The sequence below is a fragment of the Rhinopithecus bieti genome, unplaced genomic scaffold, assembly GCF_001698545.2.
Source record: "Rhinopithecus bieti isolate Rb0 unplaced genomic scaffold, ASM169854v2 scaffold_27016, whole genome shotgun sequence".
NCBI classification, from domain to species: domain Eukaryota; kingdom Metazoa; phylum Chordata; class Mammalia; order Primates; family Cercopithecidae; genus Rhinopithecus; species Rhinopithecus bieti.
In genome coordinates this window covers 348638-367874 of record NW_016812222.1, presented here as the reverse complement: position 1 = coordinate 367874, position 19237 = coordinate 348638, and the positions used below count along the sequence as shown (strand labels likewise).

The window sequence follows — 19237 nt, the reverse complement described above, 5'->3', positions numbered from 1 at the left end:
CAGGTGAGGTGGATACTGGAGAGGTTGAGGCAGGAGGATCACGTGAGCCCAGGAGTTTGAGGCTACAGTGAGCTATGATTTTGCCACTGTACTCCAGCCTAGGTGACAGAGTGAGACCCTGGCTCAAAAAAAATAAAATATATATTACATGTATTTTTAAAAATTTGTTTTTTATTGAGATATAATTTACATTCCATAAAATTTATCCTTTTAATGGCCGGGTGCAGTGGCTCCCACCTGTAATCCAAGTACTTTGGGAGTGGGGAGGCCAAGGAGGGTGGATTGCTTGAGGCCAGCAGTTCAAGACCAACCTGGCCAACATGGAGAAACCCCATCTCTACTAAAATATACAAAAATTAGCCGGGTGTGGTGGTGCATGCCTATAATCCCAGCTACTTGAGAGGGTGAGGCATGAGAATCACTTGAACCCAGGAGGCGGAGGTTGCAGTGAGCCAAGATCGTGCCACTGCACTCCAGCCTGGGCAACAGAGTGAGACTCTGTCTCAAAAAAAACAGAAAAATTAACCTTTTAAAATGTACAATTGAGGGATTTTAGTATACTCCCAAAATTATATAACCATCACCACTATCTACTTCTAAAAAGTTTTTATCTTCCCAAAAAAGAAATCCCATTCCCATTACCAATCATTCCCTGTTCCTTCTTCCCTTCCAGTGTGTTTTCTCTCTATATGCTTTTGCCTGTGCTGGACATTTCATATAAATGGAATCATGCAATATGTTGCCTTTCGTATCTGGCTTCTTTCATTTAGCATAAAATAAAATTAAGGGTCATCTATGTTATAGCATGGATCAGTAATACTTCATTCCTTTTATAGCTAAGTATTCCATTGCATAGATGCATCACATTAGTTTATCCATTCTTCTTTTGATGGACATTTGGGTTGTTTCCACCTCTTAGCTATTGAGAATAGTGCTACTGTGAACATTCTTATACAAGTTTTTGTTTGAACATCTATTTTCCATTCTTTGGAGTATATACCCAGCAGTGGAATTGCTGGTTCATATGGCAATTCTGTGTTTAACTTTTCAAGGAACCACCAAACTGTTTTCCATAGTAGCAGCGTCATTTTACATCCCCACCAGCAATGCATGAGAGTTCCAACTTCTCCACCTCCTTGACAACACTTGTTATTGTCCATCTTTTTCATGCTAGCCATCCGAGTGAATGTGAAGCAATATTTCATTGTGGAAAATAAGTATTCCATAGATTTATAACCTGAAAATCCTTTTAAAAGTAGTCTTACTTCACACCTTCCATATGTAAAATACATACAAGAGGAGCCTCTTCAGGTGAAATGGGGAAGGAGGCCCGAGCCACGCCTCTCAGTAGGTGCAGAGGCAAGTCCTCTGGGGTGGTTTGAAGACCTAGGCTCAATGCCCTTCAGCTCTGGAATCTGAGTCTAAGGAGAATCTGAGGACTGGAGACACGTCCTGTGTAGCAGCTGCCTCAGCCCTCAACCTATCCTGGTTGCCTGGGGAACCTCCTCACAGCATTTGGCCAAGTTGTACATCTGCCTTGCCGCTGTGTTGGGGTTGCCACAGTGAGAAGAAGTCGGATGGCACATCATCTGTGGTCCCAGATTTGAGGGTGGCTTGTGTGGGAAACAGGAAGCAAGGTGGAGAAATGCCAGCAAGTCCTGGAAGGAAGATCCTCGGTTTTGTTGACAAAGGAGGAGCAGAGGCACATAGTGGCTGCTGAGGCCATAGCCAGTGCAGGGTTTACTGAACTCCCCAGCTGTGAATAGCCCTGATAGTGCTAATCTTCTAAGATCTAGAGTGCATCTTCTGGAACACTCCCAGGCCTGTCTTCTATTCCCACCTCTCTGCATTAGCATTCTAGGAGCACCAGGCGCTCTGCTGTTCGATGGGTGGAATGTTCTGCGTTCTAGTGTTGCCTTGGCAAAGAGAGGATCCCTCCCAAGTTCTGCTCTGTTGATTGCAACACTCTGCTTTCCACAGCTGTCAGTGGTTTGAGTCATCAGACACAGATTGTTTTGTTCCCTTGGATTTTAGGATAGCTTTCTTCTTGTATCAATGGCTAATTCTTTGAAAGAAGATAAATTATAGTACATACAGGGACTTTTGCTTAGCTGGAATATTAGATTAACCCAAGCACCTGGTTTTTCCCCCATGACTTGTTGATTGAGTAAAATGCTATCATGTCTCTTTGAAGAATGGAGCTTCCTAATTTTACATATGTGGAAACTGAGACCCAAAAGTCCTAGTAATGAAGGAAAAGGAAGCATCAATGAGAAGCCCATAATTTCATTAACAGCCCTGGAATTAGAGAATGTTAGATCCAGAGCACCTTAGAGACCATCTAATCTGACTCTTTGGTCTATCCAATGTGCTTGTTTAAAACATTGTGTTATCAACAATTGTGTGTTGATTGGGTTTGTTTTTATGAAATTTCCCAGGGGATGGTGTTCCCTGAGTTTTGGTCCAAGGCATAGCATCCTAAGTGGCCAAGACAGTAAGTGATAGGAGAAGTCATCTGTGGAAAGGCTGTGGGTGGGGCCTAAAGAAAGAGTGCAATGTATGCTTGAGGACAGGCAGGGAAGGTGCTGCAGACAGGACAAACAGCCCATGTAGAGATGCAGATTTGGGAGTGACTAGCTGAAGTCTCCTGGATGTATCAGAGAGCCAGTTGGAAAGGGTGTCAATGGGAGGGCCTTAAACACCCACATCAAGAGCTTTGCTCTGATTTTTACCTAATCTGGGACTTCCAAGGAATTTTGAACAGGATCCAGGCCCTTTTCTCCATTGTTCCTGCCATGACCCTGGCCCAGGCCCTCCTAATTTCTCCCCTGGTTGGTAACCTCCTAACTGGTATCCCTCCCTCTCCACACAGGCTGCCTACCCAGGAACTTTCTAAAATGCAAATATGATTGTGCCCCTTTCCTATAAAGCACTTGCATGGCTTCCTGTTGCCCACGGGACAAGATCCTGGCTTAGGTGGCTCTGTGTGGACTGCCCCCCTCCTTCTGCAGCCTCACTCCCACTGTACTTCTGCCCTCACTGGGCTCCCTAGTTTCCAAGCAGCCAGCTGTCACTCACTGCCTGTGTCCAGGCTTCTCCTTCCCTCCCATTTGCTGCTGCTGCCTTGAACTCCTATTCATTCCTCAAGACCCAGTGCAAATTCCTTGTGTGGAGAAGCATTCCTGGATCCTCCTGAATACACTATTATGCCTTGAATGTGTTTCTGTTTTGAAGCTCACTTCATGTTACTTCCAAAATACTGGCTGCTCCCATGTTTTAGTGTTTATTGTGTGATAGGTACTGACCCAAGCCCTGTACTCACATTATTTTATGTTATTCTCACAGTAACCATGTGAGGTGTGTTCATTACAGCCCCAGTTACAGATATGGGCACTGAGGCTCAGAGAAGTGGTGTGACTTGCCCAAGGCATGCAGCTGAAGGGCGACAGAGCTGGCATTTAGCCCAGATCCGTTCATATTGATTTCTGCAGTCATTAGTTTCCTGCTCCCTGGACCCCCATTGTTGGGGGACTTAGGAAGTGTTGAGCATTTGAGGGAGCAGTCAAAGGAGTGGATGCAGCAGGGTTGCTATGGTGTGGACAAGATGGGGAAGTGGAGGGAAGTTCAGTGAGGGCAGGGGCTGGGTTTACTCTGGGGCTACAGTGATGAGAGACTATCAGCCCAGCTTCCCGCAGTTAGAGGGTTTTCTTTCTACCTTCCTTTCAAGTGGCAGCCTCTGGCCACCTGGGGAGAGGACTGTGGGACTCCAGGCTAAGCAGGTGGCATGGTGACAAACACCATGGCAACCTGCCTCCTTTCTGGGGCCTAGAAGGGAGGGAGGACCTGAGAGAGCACAGGGTACACACTGAGTTTTCTGAGTGAGATCCTGAGAGGCGGCTCCCTTTGGGCCTGGGTGGCTTCTGCCCTCCCATGAGGGACCCTGCCTGCAAGGTCCCATCCCAGTAGGGGAAATGCCTCTTCCACCTTTGTCCCTGATGAGTAGCTGGCTCTGGGTTCCCAGGAGACTGTTAGCTGTACCCAGGTACAAATGCCATCCCCTTCCCTCCCCCACGCCCGGGAGGAAGGAAGAGGGAACTCAAGAGGAGGCAGGTGTGGGGTTGCCAAGCAAGGTAGTGGCAGGGACAGCTGGGACAAGGCCCTCATTGTAGCAAGGCCACACACAGCTCTAAGACAAACCAGGCATTTTGCCTGCTTCCCAGGACTGGGCCTAGCACTCTGCCTGGACTTTCCTGGCTCCTTAGAACACTCACTCACGCTGGCTTGGAAGAGCCCATCCTCAGATATGAGTCCTGCCTCTGCTGCAAAGTCCTCCTGAAGGCTCAGCCTCCTTTTTGTATCCTCTCAAAAGCCAGAAGGGCAGGGGCGATGGTGGGAGAGTTGTTAGTGAAGCCAGGCTGACCAGAAGCCAGAGCATGTCACACCTGCAGCTGTGTAACCTTGGGCCCTAATGCAATAACAAAGCCGGCCTTGAAGGATCGCTGCTTAAAGTAATGGGCCAAGGCAGACTAGCGCACTCAGCATGGCCACCTTACCACAGACGGATTCAGGCAATGGCAGGTGATCCTTGGAGCCCTTACCCATGTGTCCCTCTGCACCCTAAGCTGTCAAGATCCTCCTGTGCCCAGGAGGCAGTGAGCCATTTATGGCCATCCTCATAAGCGTGGAGGAGCACTGATGTCCTCTTACCCCAAATCACCCCTCCTCCATGGTTCCTGCTCTAGGGGCCAGCCCTACAGTTCCAGGAGGCCCTGCCTGGGTGACTGGGGCATGATGAGTGGGAAGCATTGCCAAGCTGGGGCAAGCAGCTCAGGTGACAAGCGTGGTGTCGGTAGGTCCTGCAGCCCAGCACCCGACACCTCCAGGCAGACAATGCTGGCTGTGTCCAGACCCTCCAGGGGAACAGGCCGTGTTCTATGTCCCCGCCAGGAAACAGGCCATCTGAGCAGTGCCTTTGTCCACTCAGGAGGCAGCCCCGCCACTGGCTGGGATGGCCAGGCTCCGGGGAGGCCCTGACGTGGGAAGGGGGTGGTCCCCGGGCCAGAGACTCTGGGGTTTGAGATCCAGCCCCTCAGCATCTGATGTTGACCGGGTTTCGATATTGGCTCTGCCACACACCTGGGATGTGACTTGGCCAAGTCCCTTCCCTCTCGGTGGCTGGATTCCTCATCTGTAAAAGGGGACTAATCACAGCACTTCCTCATAGGGTTGTTGAGAGGAGTCAATGGCATAATGTACGTAGTGTGGTTGGCACGAGGTCGGGTGTGGAGTGGGGCTCGGTGAATGCTTCCCTCCAGCATGGGGAGAGGTCCGGGCATGACATCCTCAACCAAGTCTCCTGGAACCCAGGCTGCTGTCCCTAGTCCCTGATGTGAGCATGGAAGGAGGGGACTGAGGTCTCTGGAGCTGGCATAGGACCAGCACATTGGCTGCAAGGAGCCCAGGTTCCCCACTCTGCCCCAGACTCCAGTAACTCTGGGCTAATGCCCAGTATAGCCCTCCTCCTCACAACAGCCAAAATCCAGCCTAGCATGGGGCCTCTCCTCTCCTGAAACCCCAGAAAGGCTGCCCTTGGAGCCCAAGCCTCTACCCAGGAAAGAAGCCTAAGGACTTGGGGGCAGGAACCAGGGGCTTGAGTCTACCTGCCCACTTAGCAAGAGGCCCAGTGATGGGTCTCTCTAGGCATGAACGCTTCCTCCTGGGTCCACCCACTGGGACATCCCCAGCGGAGGGCCTCTGTTCCCATCCACCCCAGTGCTCTTCTGCTTTAAGTCTGTCCCCCTACATTCCAGGTAGATGCCAAAACCAGCATGCGCATTGCAAGGGTGGGTGCAGACATGCCTGTGTGCTGTGTGGGTGCGGGAGGGCCTGGCTGCATGTCCTGCGTCATGGGCTGGCTGCCTGAGCACGTTCATGGAGACACGTGTGGCACGTCTTGGAATGGCAGGGACATGGTACCTTCTCGTGTTGGTGTGTATCCATATGTCTTTCTACACATGTGCTGGTATGTTGGTCTGTCTTGTCTCCCCTGTAGACGGGAAGCCCCGAACCACGCGCCAACTGGGAAGGTGATGGTCGGCGAGACCAGCCCATCCTAATTCAGGGTTCCTGGTCCTGCTCCAGGAGTCCTACGGCCTGCAGCCCCTACCAGACAGGGAGGACTGAACAGCAAGGGGGTGTGTGGGTCTGAGTATCAGGGTCCAGGGGAAGAAGCAGGCCTGGCTTGTAGAGTAGAAGACTCAGTGCCAGCAGGCAGGAGGCCCTGCTCCTGAAGCCTCTGAGAGCTTGGGCACAGCCTTCACTCTGTCTGGGGCACATTCACTCATCTGGAGAACACAGGGTTGGACTGATGATTTTTAGCCACTCCTGACAGTTGTGGTTTTAAGTTGGGTGGTGGGAACCTGTGCACCAGCCCCATTCAATTCACTGGTGGAGGCAGCCGTGGCCTGCCAGGCCCTCGCTCCTGGGGTGTCCTGCCGAAGGGTGAGAAGAGAAGCCATGCCGGGCAGCGGCCCCAGCGAGAGGATGACGTGGCCTGGCCCGGCCCTTTCTGCGGGCCCCCCAACCCGCCCTCTCTCCTCAGCCCCTGGGATACCACCCATCCCACCACTTACTCGGACCCGCAGCCTCATGGCCATGTCCCTGCCGGGAAGTAGACGGACCTCTGCTGGATCCCGCAGGTGAGTCTCCCCCGTGCTCAGAGCTTAGGCTTCGGAGGGTGGGAGGCGGGCGCGGGCCTCTCTCCACTTGCCACCAACTTGCAGTGTGTCTTTGAGCAAATCATTTCCCATTCCCATCTTTAAAATGGGCTTGCTAACACCTGCCTCCTCCTGGAACTATTCAATGGCTCAAATGACACAGAGTGGATGTGAGAGTTCTCGGAAGGCGTAAACCACTGGATTCCTACCACAGTAGCCTCATCAATACTGTTTGATTTTTCACAATGACTGGAGGGGAGTCGTGCAGTCATCCACTCAGACTCACTTGGTGTCCCTTGATTTTTACCTCCGGGGGTCCCTCCTCCTGTCCCCACCCCTGTATGCCCCATTCTTCTCCACCTCTGTCTCAGTCTATGCAGGGATCTCCTCCCCTGGGTTTGGGGAACCCCAGAAGTTGAGGACCTTGATAAGCACATATGAGGCCCCACCCTTGCCCCGCAGCCCTGCCGGCCTCCATTCTTGTCCCTGGGGAGCCAGGAGGACCAGCCTTCTGGTTTTCCATCTTGATTTGCACTGTCTGTTCTGTCACCCCTGTCTGTGCGTCTCTCTCTCCCTGCTTCTCTCCCCTGTGGTGACCCCAAAGCGGGGGCACTTTGGGCCGCAGCGGCCTGGCAGTGTTCGCCCAGTGTCCGCAGCTGCCCGCCAGCCAGAACGAGCACCTGCCTCTTCTTCCTGCCTCCAGGCGCACCTCTCCACCTGTGAGCGTGCGGGATGCCTACGGCACCTCTTCGCTCAGCAGCAGCAGCAATTCCGGCTCCTACAAGGGCAGTGACAGCAGTCCCACGCCAAGGTAATTGGTCCCTCCTCTCTGGTCCTGGCCCTGCTGGCTGGGAACAGGTTGTCCTGGGGTGGGGGAAGTAGGGGAGCAGGATCGTGTTCTAACCACCCCCGATGCCAGCATAGTCGCTGGCTGTGTGACCTTGAGCAGGTCACTTCTCCTTTATGAGCCTCAGTTCCTGTCTGTAAGATGGATATGACAATATGCAGCTGTACATACAAAAAAAAATACAGTGGCTTAAACAAACTAGGGTTGATGCTCGCAGAACAAGGAGCCAGGGGTTGACAGCTCCCTGAAGCGTCGGGGACCCCTTGCGTTCTCTCCATGCTCCACCATCCTTAGTGTACAGCTTTTGTCTTTGTCATCACAGGTGGCTTCTGTACCTCCAGGTATCAGGCCTGCCCTCCGGGAAGGAACAGGTGGAAAGGACCAAAGCCCTCCTCAGAGGTTGTTTTTCTGAGAGGGACACCTTGCCCCCAAATCCTGCCAGTTCTTGCTGGCTGGAACTGGGTCATGTGAATAACTCTAGCTGCAGGGCCAGTTAGTATCTTCCCCAGAACAGCACCACCCCGGACAAAATGGGGGTTCTGCTAGGAAGAAAGCAAGATGAGTGCTGGGAAGCAGCGTACAGTGTCTACCATCATGCACTTCTCAGGGGAACACTTTGAGAGTGGCAGAGGTGGAATTGGCTTGGAAGACGAAATGTTATGAATGCAGCAGATGCCAAGTTGTAGTCTTGGGTGAGGTGAACTTGGACTCACAAAGCAGGATCATGTTGGAGAAGCAGGTGTAGGGGAGCTGTGGGTCCTTGAAGACCAGGAAGCAAGAGCTATCATGGTAGGCCTTGTCCTCCTTCCCCAGCATTGAAATACAAGTGAGAGGTTGGGGCATGTGGGGACGAGCATAGGCTCTGGATTTGGTCTCTTCCTGTCTTTAGCCTCCATTTCCTTTAAAGTGGAGCTAATAACTTGGAAGCTTCAGTGACTTGATATCTACACACCGCCTGTGCATCCTAGTTGGCCGATAGTTGATACCTCCTGTTGTTTGAGCTTTGATCTGACTTAAGGCCAGGAGATGCCCGGCCTGCCGCTCCCATGGCTGGAGCACCTCCTGGGAGGGCTCAGTGGAGAGGATGTCATTTGTGTGACGTGATGTCCCAAGCCACTGAAACAGCAGCTCTTAGATTTCCATCGTGACACATGTGATGGGTAACACCCATGTGCAGGACCCGTGCCCCAGCATCCTGGCTGTAACACCACCCCAGAGACTGGGATACATAGGAGTAAAGTGTTAACTTACATTTTGAAATGTTAATTTACATTTTGAATACCATATAATTGGCAACTTAATACTTTTCTATTAGTAACAGATTTTGTAACACATCTCATAACTGCAGCCCATGGAGATAATCCCAACCCCAGGGCTGAGAATTGCTCCCAGTCTATGCAGGGATCTCCACAATGAAGGTTGCTGCCCCTGGGTGAGCAGTGGGGCCACATCAAGTCTGGAGAGGACGAGAACACACTTCTAACGTAGCCATCTTGCTCTTCTAGTCTAATTTTAGTTTATATATATATATACTATATAAGCTGCGAGTGCGAGGCGGATCTAGCATCACTGCAAGCTCACGCTTACTCGAGTTTACCATTTACTCCCTGCCTCAGTCCTATCCAGAGAGAAGTATTTTACAAAGATAGAGCTAGTGACTAAAATGTATTTGTGTTAAATTTTATATTGGGGAAAATACTCATGAAAGCAAAATGAAAAATGTAAAATAGTTACTTCCTCTCTAATCCTCAATCCTTACTGGTTTAGCAAATCTTGGTTCCCCCACTCCTACCACCCCTTGCCAAGGGGTGACTCCTCCACCCCTTGCCAAGCAGAGAGGAGACCTGCGTGACTTGGCTTGAGTTAACCTAGGGGCCATGAGGTGGGTACATAGAAGAAAACCATTTCTCATTCAACTTCTATAACCACTTTCTCTTTGACAGTTTACGACTTACAAGTACTTTTTCCTCCGTAAACACTATACAGCATCCATGGAACTTTTAAAACTGCCTCTAGCTTGGCTGCTTCAGCAAATGGGCCTCACTAGGGCCTGCCTTTTCCAGGCTCATAAAGGGGCATTGCCCCTCCCTAGACCTGCCAGTCACTCTCCCCTCAAGGAGCAGAGTTGGATGGATGGCAACAAGGCCTGAGTCTCTAGTCGCATGAGAACATGTCCAGGTTTTAAGCCAAGATTCAAGGTTTCTTTATGAGCAGAACAACCAGCAGCCAGGATACTGAGAGTAGAGCTGGCTGGGCCATAGTCTGTTGTGGAGTTGGGGAGTTCTTCTTGCCTCTGAAAGCCTGGCCCTCCCTCCCCTACTGGCACCTGACTGCCCTCTGGGTGGCAATTCCTTCTCCTTTGCCCTGGTAGGGCACCATGTCAGTGCCGCCCTGTGCTGGGAGCAGTGCACGTCCAGCCTGCTGCCACCCCAGAGTACCGCAGTGGACAGGTTCCTGCCCAGAGCCGGCAGGTATTCACGTATGTGCTCCCATGTGTCCCGGGAGGTGAAAGTGTGAACATGTGCCTGGGCTGGTGCCCTAGTACCTGTGAGTAGCTGCAAGGCACAAGTGTGTCTCCATGTATGTGGGCATGTAGGTGCGAATGGACTGGGAATTGACATCCAAGGAAGTGTGCATGCATATAGTGCACACCCACATGTACACAGCGGGGTTGAGGAGTGAGAGTGCCAGGGCGTGTAGGGAGAGAGCTGTGCCTGCGCCTGTCTGCCCTCCCTGTCCCCAGGCTGTGAGGGGTCTTGGTTCTAGAGAGGTGAGCTTCTGCCTCCACCTGGGAGATGTTTCCTCCTCTGTGGAGGTGAGTCCTTGTCTGCCATGCAGACCCAGAATCTGCCACTTACACCTGAGTTTCCAGCCTTCAAGCTCATTCTCTGGGTTGGAAGACGAGGTACCTGGGTTCTGGGATGCACCACTGGGATTGCCTGAGGGGCTCGGGGCAAGAGCTAACCTCTCTAAGGCCAGCGGCCCCTCTAAAAGATGAAGACAGTCCCTACTTCCAGGGTTGCTGTAAGGATTGATGGCATTGGTCAAGCACTTGGCCTGATTCCAGGCTTACGCGTGTGCTCTGGGTTATATCTCCCCACCCAGCCATAACTAGAGGAGCCCTGAAGCCTGCATCCTGACACTGTGGTTTTCACTTAGAGGAACTCTACTAAAACCCACCTGCCAGAAGGCTGAGGGTTCTCCTGCCTTGTGTGGGAGGCCTGGCTTGGAGCCATCTGGTGGCCAGGGATGGTGAGGCTGGCGTCCCCTTGCTCCCCAGAGGTAAACCACCTGTGCCTTGCCTGACCTCTTCCTCCCTCCCTGATGATGGGCTTCCCCTTGCAGGCGCTCCATGAAATACACGCTGTGCAGTGACAACCATGGCATCAAGCCCCCGACCCCGGAGCAGTACCTGACCCCCCTGCAGCAGAAGGAGGTGTGCATCCGGCACCTGAAAGCCCGGCTGAAGGACACGCAGGACCGGCTCCAGGACCGGTGAGCGGGTGGCCATGAGCAGCCCTGGGGGCACCCCACCAGCTCCACACTCAGAGAAACCAGGGCCCTGGGGTGCCTCTTGGAAGGAGGAGTGGCTGGGAGTCTCCCAGCATTCATCTGCTGTCTCCTTCCCAGCAAAGCCTCTTTTGAGCCCACTTGCAGACCCTCATCCCCAGCAGCTACTCACCTTGACTGCTCCACGAGGCTGCTGGGGGCCAGGTGGGAGCGGTTTCCCATGAGGGCCTATCCTGTGGGGCCTCCCGCCTGTGCTGTCCTCTCCCAGCTACAGCCTGGCGGCCCCTCTGGCTACTTCTTTTCCTCTGGCTTCCGTCTTCCAGGAGTTGGAGCACAGGGCTTCTTTCTGACTTGTCTCTTTTGTGGGGGAGAAACAACTCTTTATCCTTCCTTGCTTCTCCTGAGTGAGTCACCAGAGGGCTTGTGGCCCACCTCGACTTCAGGTCCCAGAAACCTTTCTCCTCATCTACTTCCTGCTGTGGAGGATGATCATGAGAAGCGTTTTGCTGAGCTCTTCCCCAGCCCAGGTGTCTCCCAGGAGCCCCCGCAGGCCTGTCTGAGCTCATTCTCAAGTGCTTAATCTCTACCCTCCCAGCTTCTACCCTCCAGCCCAGTGGCTTCATCTTTGTGATCTACACTTCAGGGTGGTGATCTCCCATTGTCTTAACTATCCTTCTCTGGACTGTGTCTATGCAAACGTGCAGCCTATTGTGAGCTGGACAAGGTGCTGTGTGGGGCTGGAGCTCAAAGCAGGCATGATGATCGCTCCTTTTTTCCTTTCTTTTTTTTTATATACAGCAGCTTTATTGCAATGTAACTTGCATACCATACAATTCACCTATCAAAAGTGTACAGTTGGATGATTGTTAGTATAGTCACAGATTTTTGCAACCATTACCACTATCTAATTTCATAAATATTTCTATCACCTCAAAATAAACCCCATTCCCATTAAGCAATCACCCCCAATTTCTCTCCAACTGCCCTAGTTCCTGGCAACCACTAATTTTTCTGTCTCTATGGATTTGTCTATTCTGGACATTTCATATAAATGGGATCACGCTGTATGCATGACCACATCGTTCTTGACCACAGCTCTGCCAAGCAGCCAACCTGGTTTGGGTTTGTTGTGGTTTTAAACTGCAGGCGGTTACGGGTAGCATTCAGCGAGCTTCATTGTCTGCAGAGCGAGGATTTCTATTTTTATTTTCCCTCATCTTCCCAGCGATGCCCAGGACCTGCGTGGCCTTTTGCACTAATGCCTCAGGGAGCAGATGGCCCATCTCCCAGCTTCATTTCTAGGGCCAGCCCCACGGCTTAGAGCAGACCATCTGCCCTGTGTGGTTTGGGCAGGATGCCCTGGCGTGGCTTTGCCCACACCTTGACTCCCTGGTCACTGGGGCCTGTTACTCCCACAGGAACCTATGGCAGGTCTCTGCATGAAGTATTGTCAGTCTCCCCACACTCTCTCCATATCGAGTTTCATGCCTGTGCTTCCCGCAGTGGCCCACCTTCTGTTCCTCAAAGACACCTTGTGCTTTTGCACCTCTGTGCTCTCGCATCTGTGTCCCCACCATTTGAGATGCCCTGCCCCCATCTCGCTCCCTGGGCAAATGTATCCTTCAAGACGCACTTCAAATGTGATGCCCACTGAGGCACGGACAGGGCTCGAAGCCATGGCTCCCTGGGGTTTGGCTGGGCCCCAAGGAGAGAGAGGCAGAGACTTGCTGAGCGGATCATGCCCAGTTCCTTCTTTCAAACTCACTCCTTCTCCCAGGGTGAGGTGTGAGTGAGGAGCAGGGTGAGAGGCCAAGAAGGTTACCCAGAGTGGGCCCCCGCCCCCGGAGGCAGGAAGGGTGAAGACCAGGTATCTCCCGCTCCCCAGTACCTGTTGCCTTGTCTGTTATTGGTACTCTAAGCAGCTCCAGCTGTGTCCTGATGGGTGGGTGGGGCCTTCTAGGTGATACCGTTGCTGATCTTTGTGGCCGCTGCATCCCCTCAGCCCCCAGTCCCTCCAGCATATGGATTCCTGGGCTCATTTCCTGAAGGAAATTTCTGATCTGGTTTTGAAAAGTATATGGTGCTTGATCTGGGACGGTCACTCTGCTGGGCTGATAAACCCCAGAGTGACAGCCACGGCATTTGTAGATTTTACTGATGGGAATGTCAGGTTTAGGCTGAGGGGGCTCATGCGGGCTGCCACTAGGAAGTGAGCACGAATGCTCAGGACGGGCTTTGACGTCTCCTGGATGCTTTTCCTTCTTCCTCACTAGTGTTAATCAGTTGCCTTCTGTCTCACTCTGGTTTTACCTCTAGATCTGATGGGATATTTTTCTAACTTACTTCCCTCCCCTTGCACCCCTGGATTCGTCTGTGACTCAGGAATTTGAAAAGCCTGAGCATTTCTGGACAAGAGTCTGCTGACTGTCTTGTTCACCTGGTGCTTGCCCTTGTCTCTCAGGAGTAACTCTGTGCCTTTCTCATTGATCTTTTCAGCCTTTCCTCTTTAAGATACAAAGATACAAGGAGATACAAAGATACAAAGAAGAAGCTTCTAGCATGGATAGATGAGAGTCACCCTGTTCTCATCATTCTCCCCGTTCCACCCACCACTTCTCATCGCTCTGCATGAGGGATGATGTAAAATCATCAGCCTCCCCCAACATTGAAGGCTCATTTCTCTCCCCAGGGGTCTCTGGCCAAATATTCCTCCACTGAAACTTTCTGCAACCTGCTTTAGGAGGAGGCTACACTTTCTATAGAACACAGATTTTCTGCCTAGTTTTTGTGGTTTTACATTAAGATTTTATTAGGTTTTTATAGGAGTAGCTATAAAACTTATAAGGATCTTTGTTGTCTAGTCTCTTCTCTAGATGATGGATTTGAATGTTGAGAGTCATCTGCATTCTGGGGAGGGGATGGGGGAAGGAATACGAGTGGCGTCTCCTCTGACCTTTCTTCTCTCTCCAGGCGGAGGCTTCTCCTGTCTTCACCCCCCAGCCCCTCTCCCCAGCCACTCTCATTCCCACCTATAATAAAAAGGCGTTGAGTTTGTCCTTCTGTTTTGGGCTCTGAGCCACAGCAGCACAGGGCCCTTCACCCTTGGCAACATTTCCCTCTCCCTGCCTCTCCTTGGCGGTGACAGACCAGGCAGGTGACAGACCAGGCAGGCAGGCAGTGAGCGTGTGTGTGTCTCCTTGGCTCACAGGGACACGGAGATCGATGACCTGAAGACGCAGCTCTCACGCATGCAGGAGGACTGGATTGAGGAGGAGTGCCACCGCGTGGAGGCCCAGCTGGCCCTGAAGGAAGCCCGAAAGGAGATCAAGCAGCTCAAGCAGGTCATTGACACTGTCAAGAACAACCTGATTGATAAGGACAAGGGGCTGCAGAAGTACTTCGTGGACATCAACATCCAGAACAAGAAGCTGGAGACGCTGCTGCATAGCATGGAGGTGGCCCAGAACGGCATGGCCAAGGAGGATGGCACCGGGGAATCAGCCGGCGGGTCCCCTGCCCGCTCCCTCACCCGCAGCTCCACCTACACCAAGCTGAGTGACCGAGCTGTCTGTGGTGACGCCAGCGGGCGATCCCTCCAATGCCTCTGTGAGGATGGGCAGCAGTGGTCTTTGCAGGCAGCCGATGACACACTGAGCCGGGACGGACGGCACTGGAGGCCACAGCTGCTGTCGTCCGTGGTGGACTGTTGGCACTGTACGCGAACTCGCTGCACACACTCCTTTGGCCTGGTGCCCCCGCTTCCCCTGCAGCAACACCTATGAGAAGGCTACTGTGCTGGCATGGAGGCTGGCGGTGCCAGGCCAATCGCATGGCAGGAGCGTGCCATCCAGAGACCTTCGTGCATCTCAAGTACCCATGCCTGCCTTGCACACCATCTGGAGAAAGTGACCCAGGCCCAGGTCTGTGGGACAGACCTGAGTCAGGGACAGGTGCCAGAGCTGGTACGTCTCACCCTCCGGGGCCCAGTAGACCCCAATCTCAGCAGTGGTGGTGTAATCGGTGATTCTTTCAGGTGACTAGGCTTAGAGGCCCAGAGGCATCACCGGTGGACCCACCCCACGCGTGCACCTGGTGTCCACTCCAACCTGGACAGTCGGTGAGCGTGGTGTGGCCCCGTGGAGGAGTTAGGAGGAGCTGCCGCAGCTGAGAAGGAGGCCCAAGGCTACTGGAGACCGCACTACATCGTGGATACTGCTGCTGTGGTGGTGCCGGCCGTGCCCACGGTGGCCTGGCTTTGCCGCTCCCAGCGGCGCCAGGGCCAGCCCATCTACAACATCAGCTCCCTGCTGCGGGGCTGCTGCACTGTGGCCTTGCACTCCATCCGCAGGATCAGCTGCCGCTCGCTGAGCCAGCCGAGTCCCAGCCCGGCGGGCGGCGGCTCCCAGCTCTGAGGAGGCCCATTCCGGCCGCGGCGCCTGCAGCCTGACCACTGATTGTAGGGATGCCGTGCCCCCTCCCTTCTCCCATGGGCATCATCTTATTTATTTAGTTTTGGGTGTGGAACTGTTTCTTTTTTTCAGGATGTAAAACAGTCTCGTGGCAGGAGCAGGGGTTGGAGAAAGGCATCCCAAAGCTTCGGTGGAGAGCAGGGAAGGGAGACCCAAGGCAGGAGGCACACCGGCTGGACAAATCACAGGGAGGGGAGGGCGTGAGGGCCCTCTGTCCCCCTGGCCCTTCAGACAGGGCTGGCCCTGCTCAGGAAGCCTCTAGCTGTCTTTATCTGGAGAAGCCGGGCTTGAGTTACCCACAGGCCCTTGCCCTGCACCGTCCTGTCCAGTGCCCTGCTCACTCCATACCTGCTCTTCCAAGCCACCTTGCCCTCAGCCCAGGTTCCTGGGCCAGCGCTCTCTCCTCAAATGGAAGCAGCCATGGCCTAAAGTGTAGATCACTGACCCAGGGCTCAGAGCAGAGGCCGGAACCACTGGGCTGGGCCAGCGTTCCAGCCTCCCCAGACTGCTCCCCACCTTGGGACTCAGGAGCTCGGTCAAGGCCACAGGCTGGGGGAGAAACGGGGCTGGGCACAAGGTGGCGGAGGGCAGTGTGGGTTCTGTGTCTGTCTGTTCATCCCAGGCCTTCCTGTCATCCCGTTCCTCTTGGCACTTCTGGGTGTGTCAATCATTATTCCTGTGAGGCAGCTAAGCCCGGCAAGCTCAGTGCTGGGGTAGGAGGGCCTGCCTGAGTCCCAGCTCCCAGCTGGAGAATCCACCAGCACAAGAAGAGGAGGCAGGGGGCAGAAGCCCAAGGGGGCTCCCTTAGTCTTCCAAGGTGAGGCCATCTCATCTGCAGGCTGGGAGGCAGGGCTGGACTCAGGAATCCACAGCTTACTGAAAAAGCCAGAGGCCATGACTGCCCCCAGGAACTTGCCCCAAGTTTCTCTGGGGCCCTCGGGTCCAACTTCTGCTTTGCACTATGTTCATTTTGGGGTTGGTTCTCAGCCATCCAAGGGTCTCCAGTGAGATGGCTGCTTGCTGTCCGAGATGAGGGTTCCTAAACCTTAAACCTATCTGCCTCTGGAGGAGGGTGGGGGATTCTGGCAGGATGAATCGCAGGATGGCGTACTGAAGCCACAATGTTCGTCCAGGCCAAAGCAGGGTGTCCTGGGATAGGTTTCCCAGGCAGGGGCATGGCAGAGCACGCAGGCACCCTGCAGCCTCCCTGCTCCCAGCCCAAGGCCAGTCGGCCTGGGAAGTTCACTGCCCCAACTCCTTTCCCGGGACCATACTGAGTCCCCCAGCCACGCTGCTGACATTCTTATTACCTTTATTATCTTACCAAGTAAACTTACTCCTCTTCCCCCACAGGGGTTACAACCATCTGGTTGTCCCTCCCACTCTTCAGAGGCGAGGCCCCACATCTGGGGGGTTGGAGGGACCCTGTGTCTTACTCGCCCCTCTGGCCTAAGGGCCACTCTGGTTCTTTGCCAAGGTTGCTTGCCCTCACCCCAAAGCTCCAACAGCCATTGCCTGACTCATGGGCTCTGCCCTTCTGTTTGGTGCCCTCCACGCAAGGCGGGGCACCTGCATGCACTGGGAGGGGGCAGCTGGACCAGCCCTCGGGGCAGGAGCCCCCCTCTGCCACATGCTTTGTGCCTCCAAAGCTCCCCCCGCCTTGGTCAGGGCCTCAGACCAGCCATCCTTTGTGGAATATACCCCAACCCAGCCAAACCAAACCCAAATGCCTGAGGCCTGGCTGGGGCTGCCCCCGAAGGACACTGTGGCCATGCCACGGAGGGGGCAGTGGACAAAACCAATCCAAAGCCAAAACAGGACTGGCCGCGGACCCAGCCTCCTGTGCTGCGCACTCATGGAGCTGCGTAGTCTCCTTAGACATAGTCAAAGCTTTGCCAAGGAAAGAAATGTATGAACTATATTTGACAACATAAAATCTCTCTATTTTTCACCACTGGAATTTAGTCAAGCTTCAAGCCCCTCTGCTCCTGTCTGTGTCTTGCGTCTGTGGCCTTCCTGTTGTGTCTTGTGTTTTGGTGGATGTGACAGGGCTGGGGCCACAGTCTACTCTGTCCCTGCTGCTAGAGAAGCCACCTGTGGAGGAGTGGGCTGTGGTTGGGCCTGAGGCCTGTGGAGGAGGTGAGTGTAGCCAGCAGCAGCCCTCTACTCCTATTCTGGCCTGAGACCACCGGTGTGGATCACTAGGGCCCTGGCCCACAGTGTTGAGGGTCCTCTCTTTCGGGGGTTCTCCTGGGGCCTTTGATGCGCTTTTCTTCTTGTCAGTGGAGGAAGCAGCTCCCCACTCAGCCCTGGGACAGGCCCTGGGACTGTGGCAGCCGGTGGCCCTGGCCCAGCTCCGGAGTGTGTGTGTGTGTGCTCAGATCCCGCATCTATGCAAAGGTGCAGGCTGCCTGTGCGGCTCCAGGCAGTGGAGGTGCAGCAGCTGCTGCTCAGGCGCCATGCCCTGAAGAGGCAGGGTACAGACGGGGCTGGGAGGGCAAAGATGGGGTGGGGCCTCCCCCTGAGAGAGCTCACCCTCCACAGCGACCCTTTTCCTTCCTGCCTAATCCCGTTGGGCTGCGACCTTTTCCTCCTGCCCTCAGTTTCTGAAACAGAAATCTTTGGGGCCTCCCCTTTCCCCAGCGTCTGGCCAGAGCGGATGAGGTCCTGAGGAACAGTGTCCCCAGGAACCACGTTCTGGAGCCTGGCGGCCAGACGTGGCTTCTCCTGAGTTCTAGGGCTCGGGCCAGAGTGGCCCTACTGCCCAGCCAGTCCAGGCTCAGGCAGGAATTGGACGCTGGGGCCCGGGCTCTGCACAGAGAGCTGGGCTTGAGTGGAGTCGATTGTAGATTTCTCCCAAGGGGATCACTTAGCTTCTCACTGACACACCCTTCCCAGTTGCCACTAGCACAGGGGTATCTTACAGCACTTTGGGGAGGGGTGGGACAAACTGCAAGGTTCTGGGGCCAAGGCCTACCCAGGGGCCTCTGGCCAGAGAACTCACAACACCCCTCTGACCTAGGGGACAATGCAAACAGGTCACAGTCCACTCCCATATTATGCCATCCCTTTGACGAAGAATTCAGGGAATGTGGGAAGTGGGGAGGCGGGGAGGGATCTTGACTCTTGTCTCCTTTGTCTTTTTGTTCAGACAGAGTTGTACCTGCAGCAGACAACTCTGAATTAAAGCATGAAAACACAGCAAGCCCCTTGGCCTGTTTTCTTTATACTGGGTGGTTTCTCTAAGGGGGGCAGTGGGAGGGTTCGCAGCGTCTTCCTCCAGTCCAGGGACCAGAGTACTTGCACAGGAAAAAGCCAGGCAAGCAGCGATCGCCTCTGACATGCAGGGACACAGAGAGCTGCACGGGGCTGGGGCACCACTGCCCTCTTGGGGTCAGGCTCAGGGTCTGGAACCACCTCCCCCTGCCCCCACATGGCACACCCTGCTGGGCACCATGAGCACATCGCGTTTCACCCATCCCAACATCCCCTGAAGTGGCTTCTCATGCCCACTTTGCAGAAGCAGAAACAGCCACGGTCACAAGGGGGGTGCCCCAAAGCCAGTGCTCCCTCTGCCAGCCCCACTGCCCCACAGTCCTACCCCATCCCACAGTTCCATCCTGTCCCCAGTTCCAGTCATCCCTGCGCCAGGCTGGCAGGAGGCACGTGACAGAGGCAGAGCCAAATCATGGCTC

At 54.0% G+C, this 19237-nt stretch overlaps 1 protein-coding gene across 1 annotated transcript; it reads left to right on the top strand.

Annotated features, from left to right (window-relative positions):
• Positions 1 to 1160: 1160 nt before the first annotated feature.
• On the top strand, positions 1161 to 18747 carry SNPH (syntaphilin). The gene is given in 7 exon segments (XM_017895749.1): positions 1161 to 5252; positions 6053 to 6698; positions 7420 to 7527; positions 10909 to 11058; positions 14282 to 14780; positions 14782 to 14859; positions 14862 to 18747. Coding segments are annotated over 6 exon segments (1641 nt in total). The 5' UTR covers positions 1161 to 5252; positions 6053 to 6516; the 3' UTR covers positions 15486 to 18747.
• Positions 18748 to 19237: the final 490 nt, after the last annotated feature.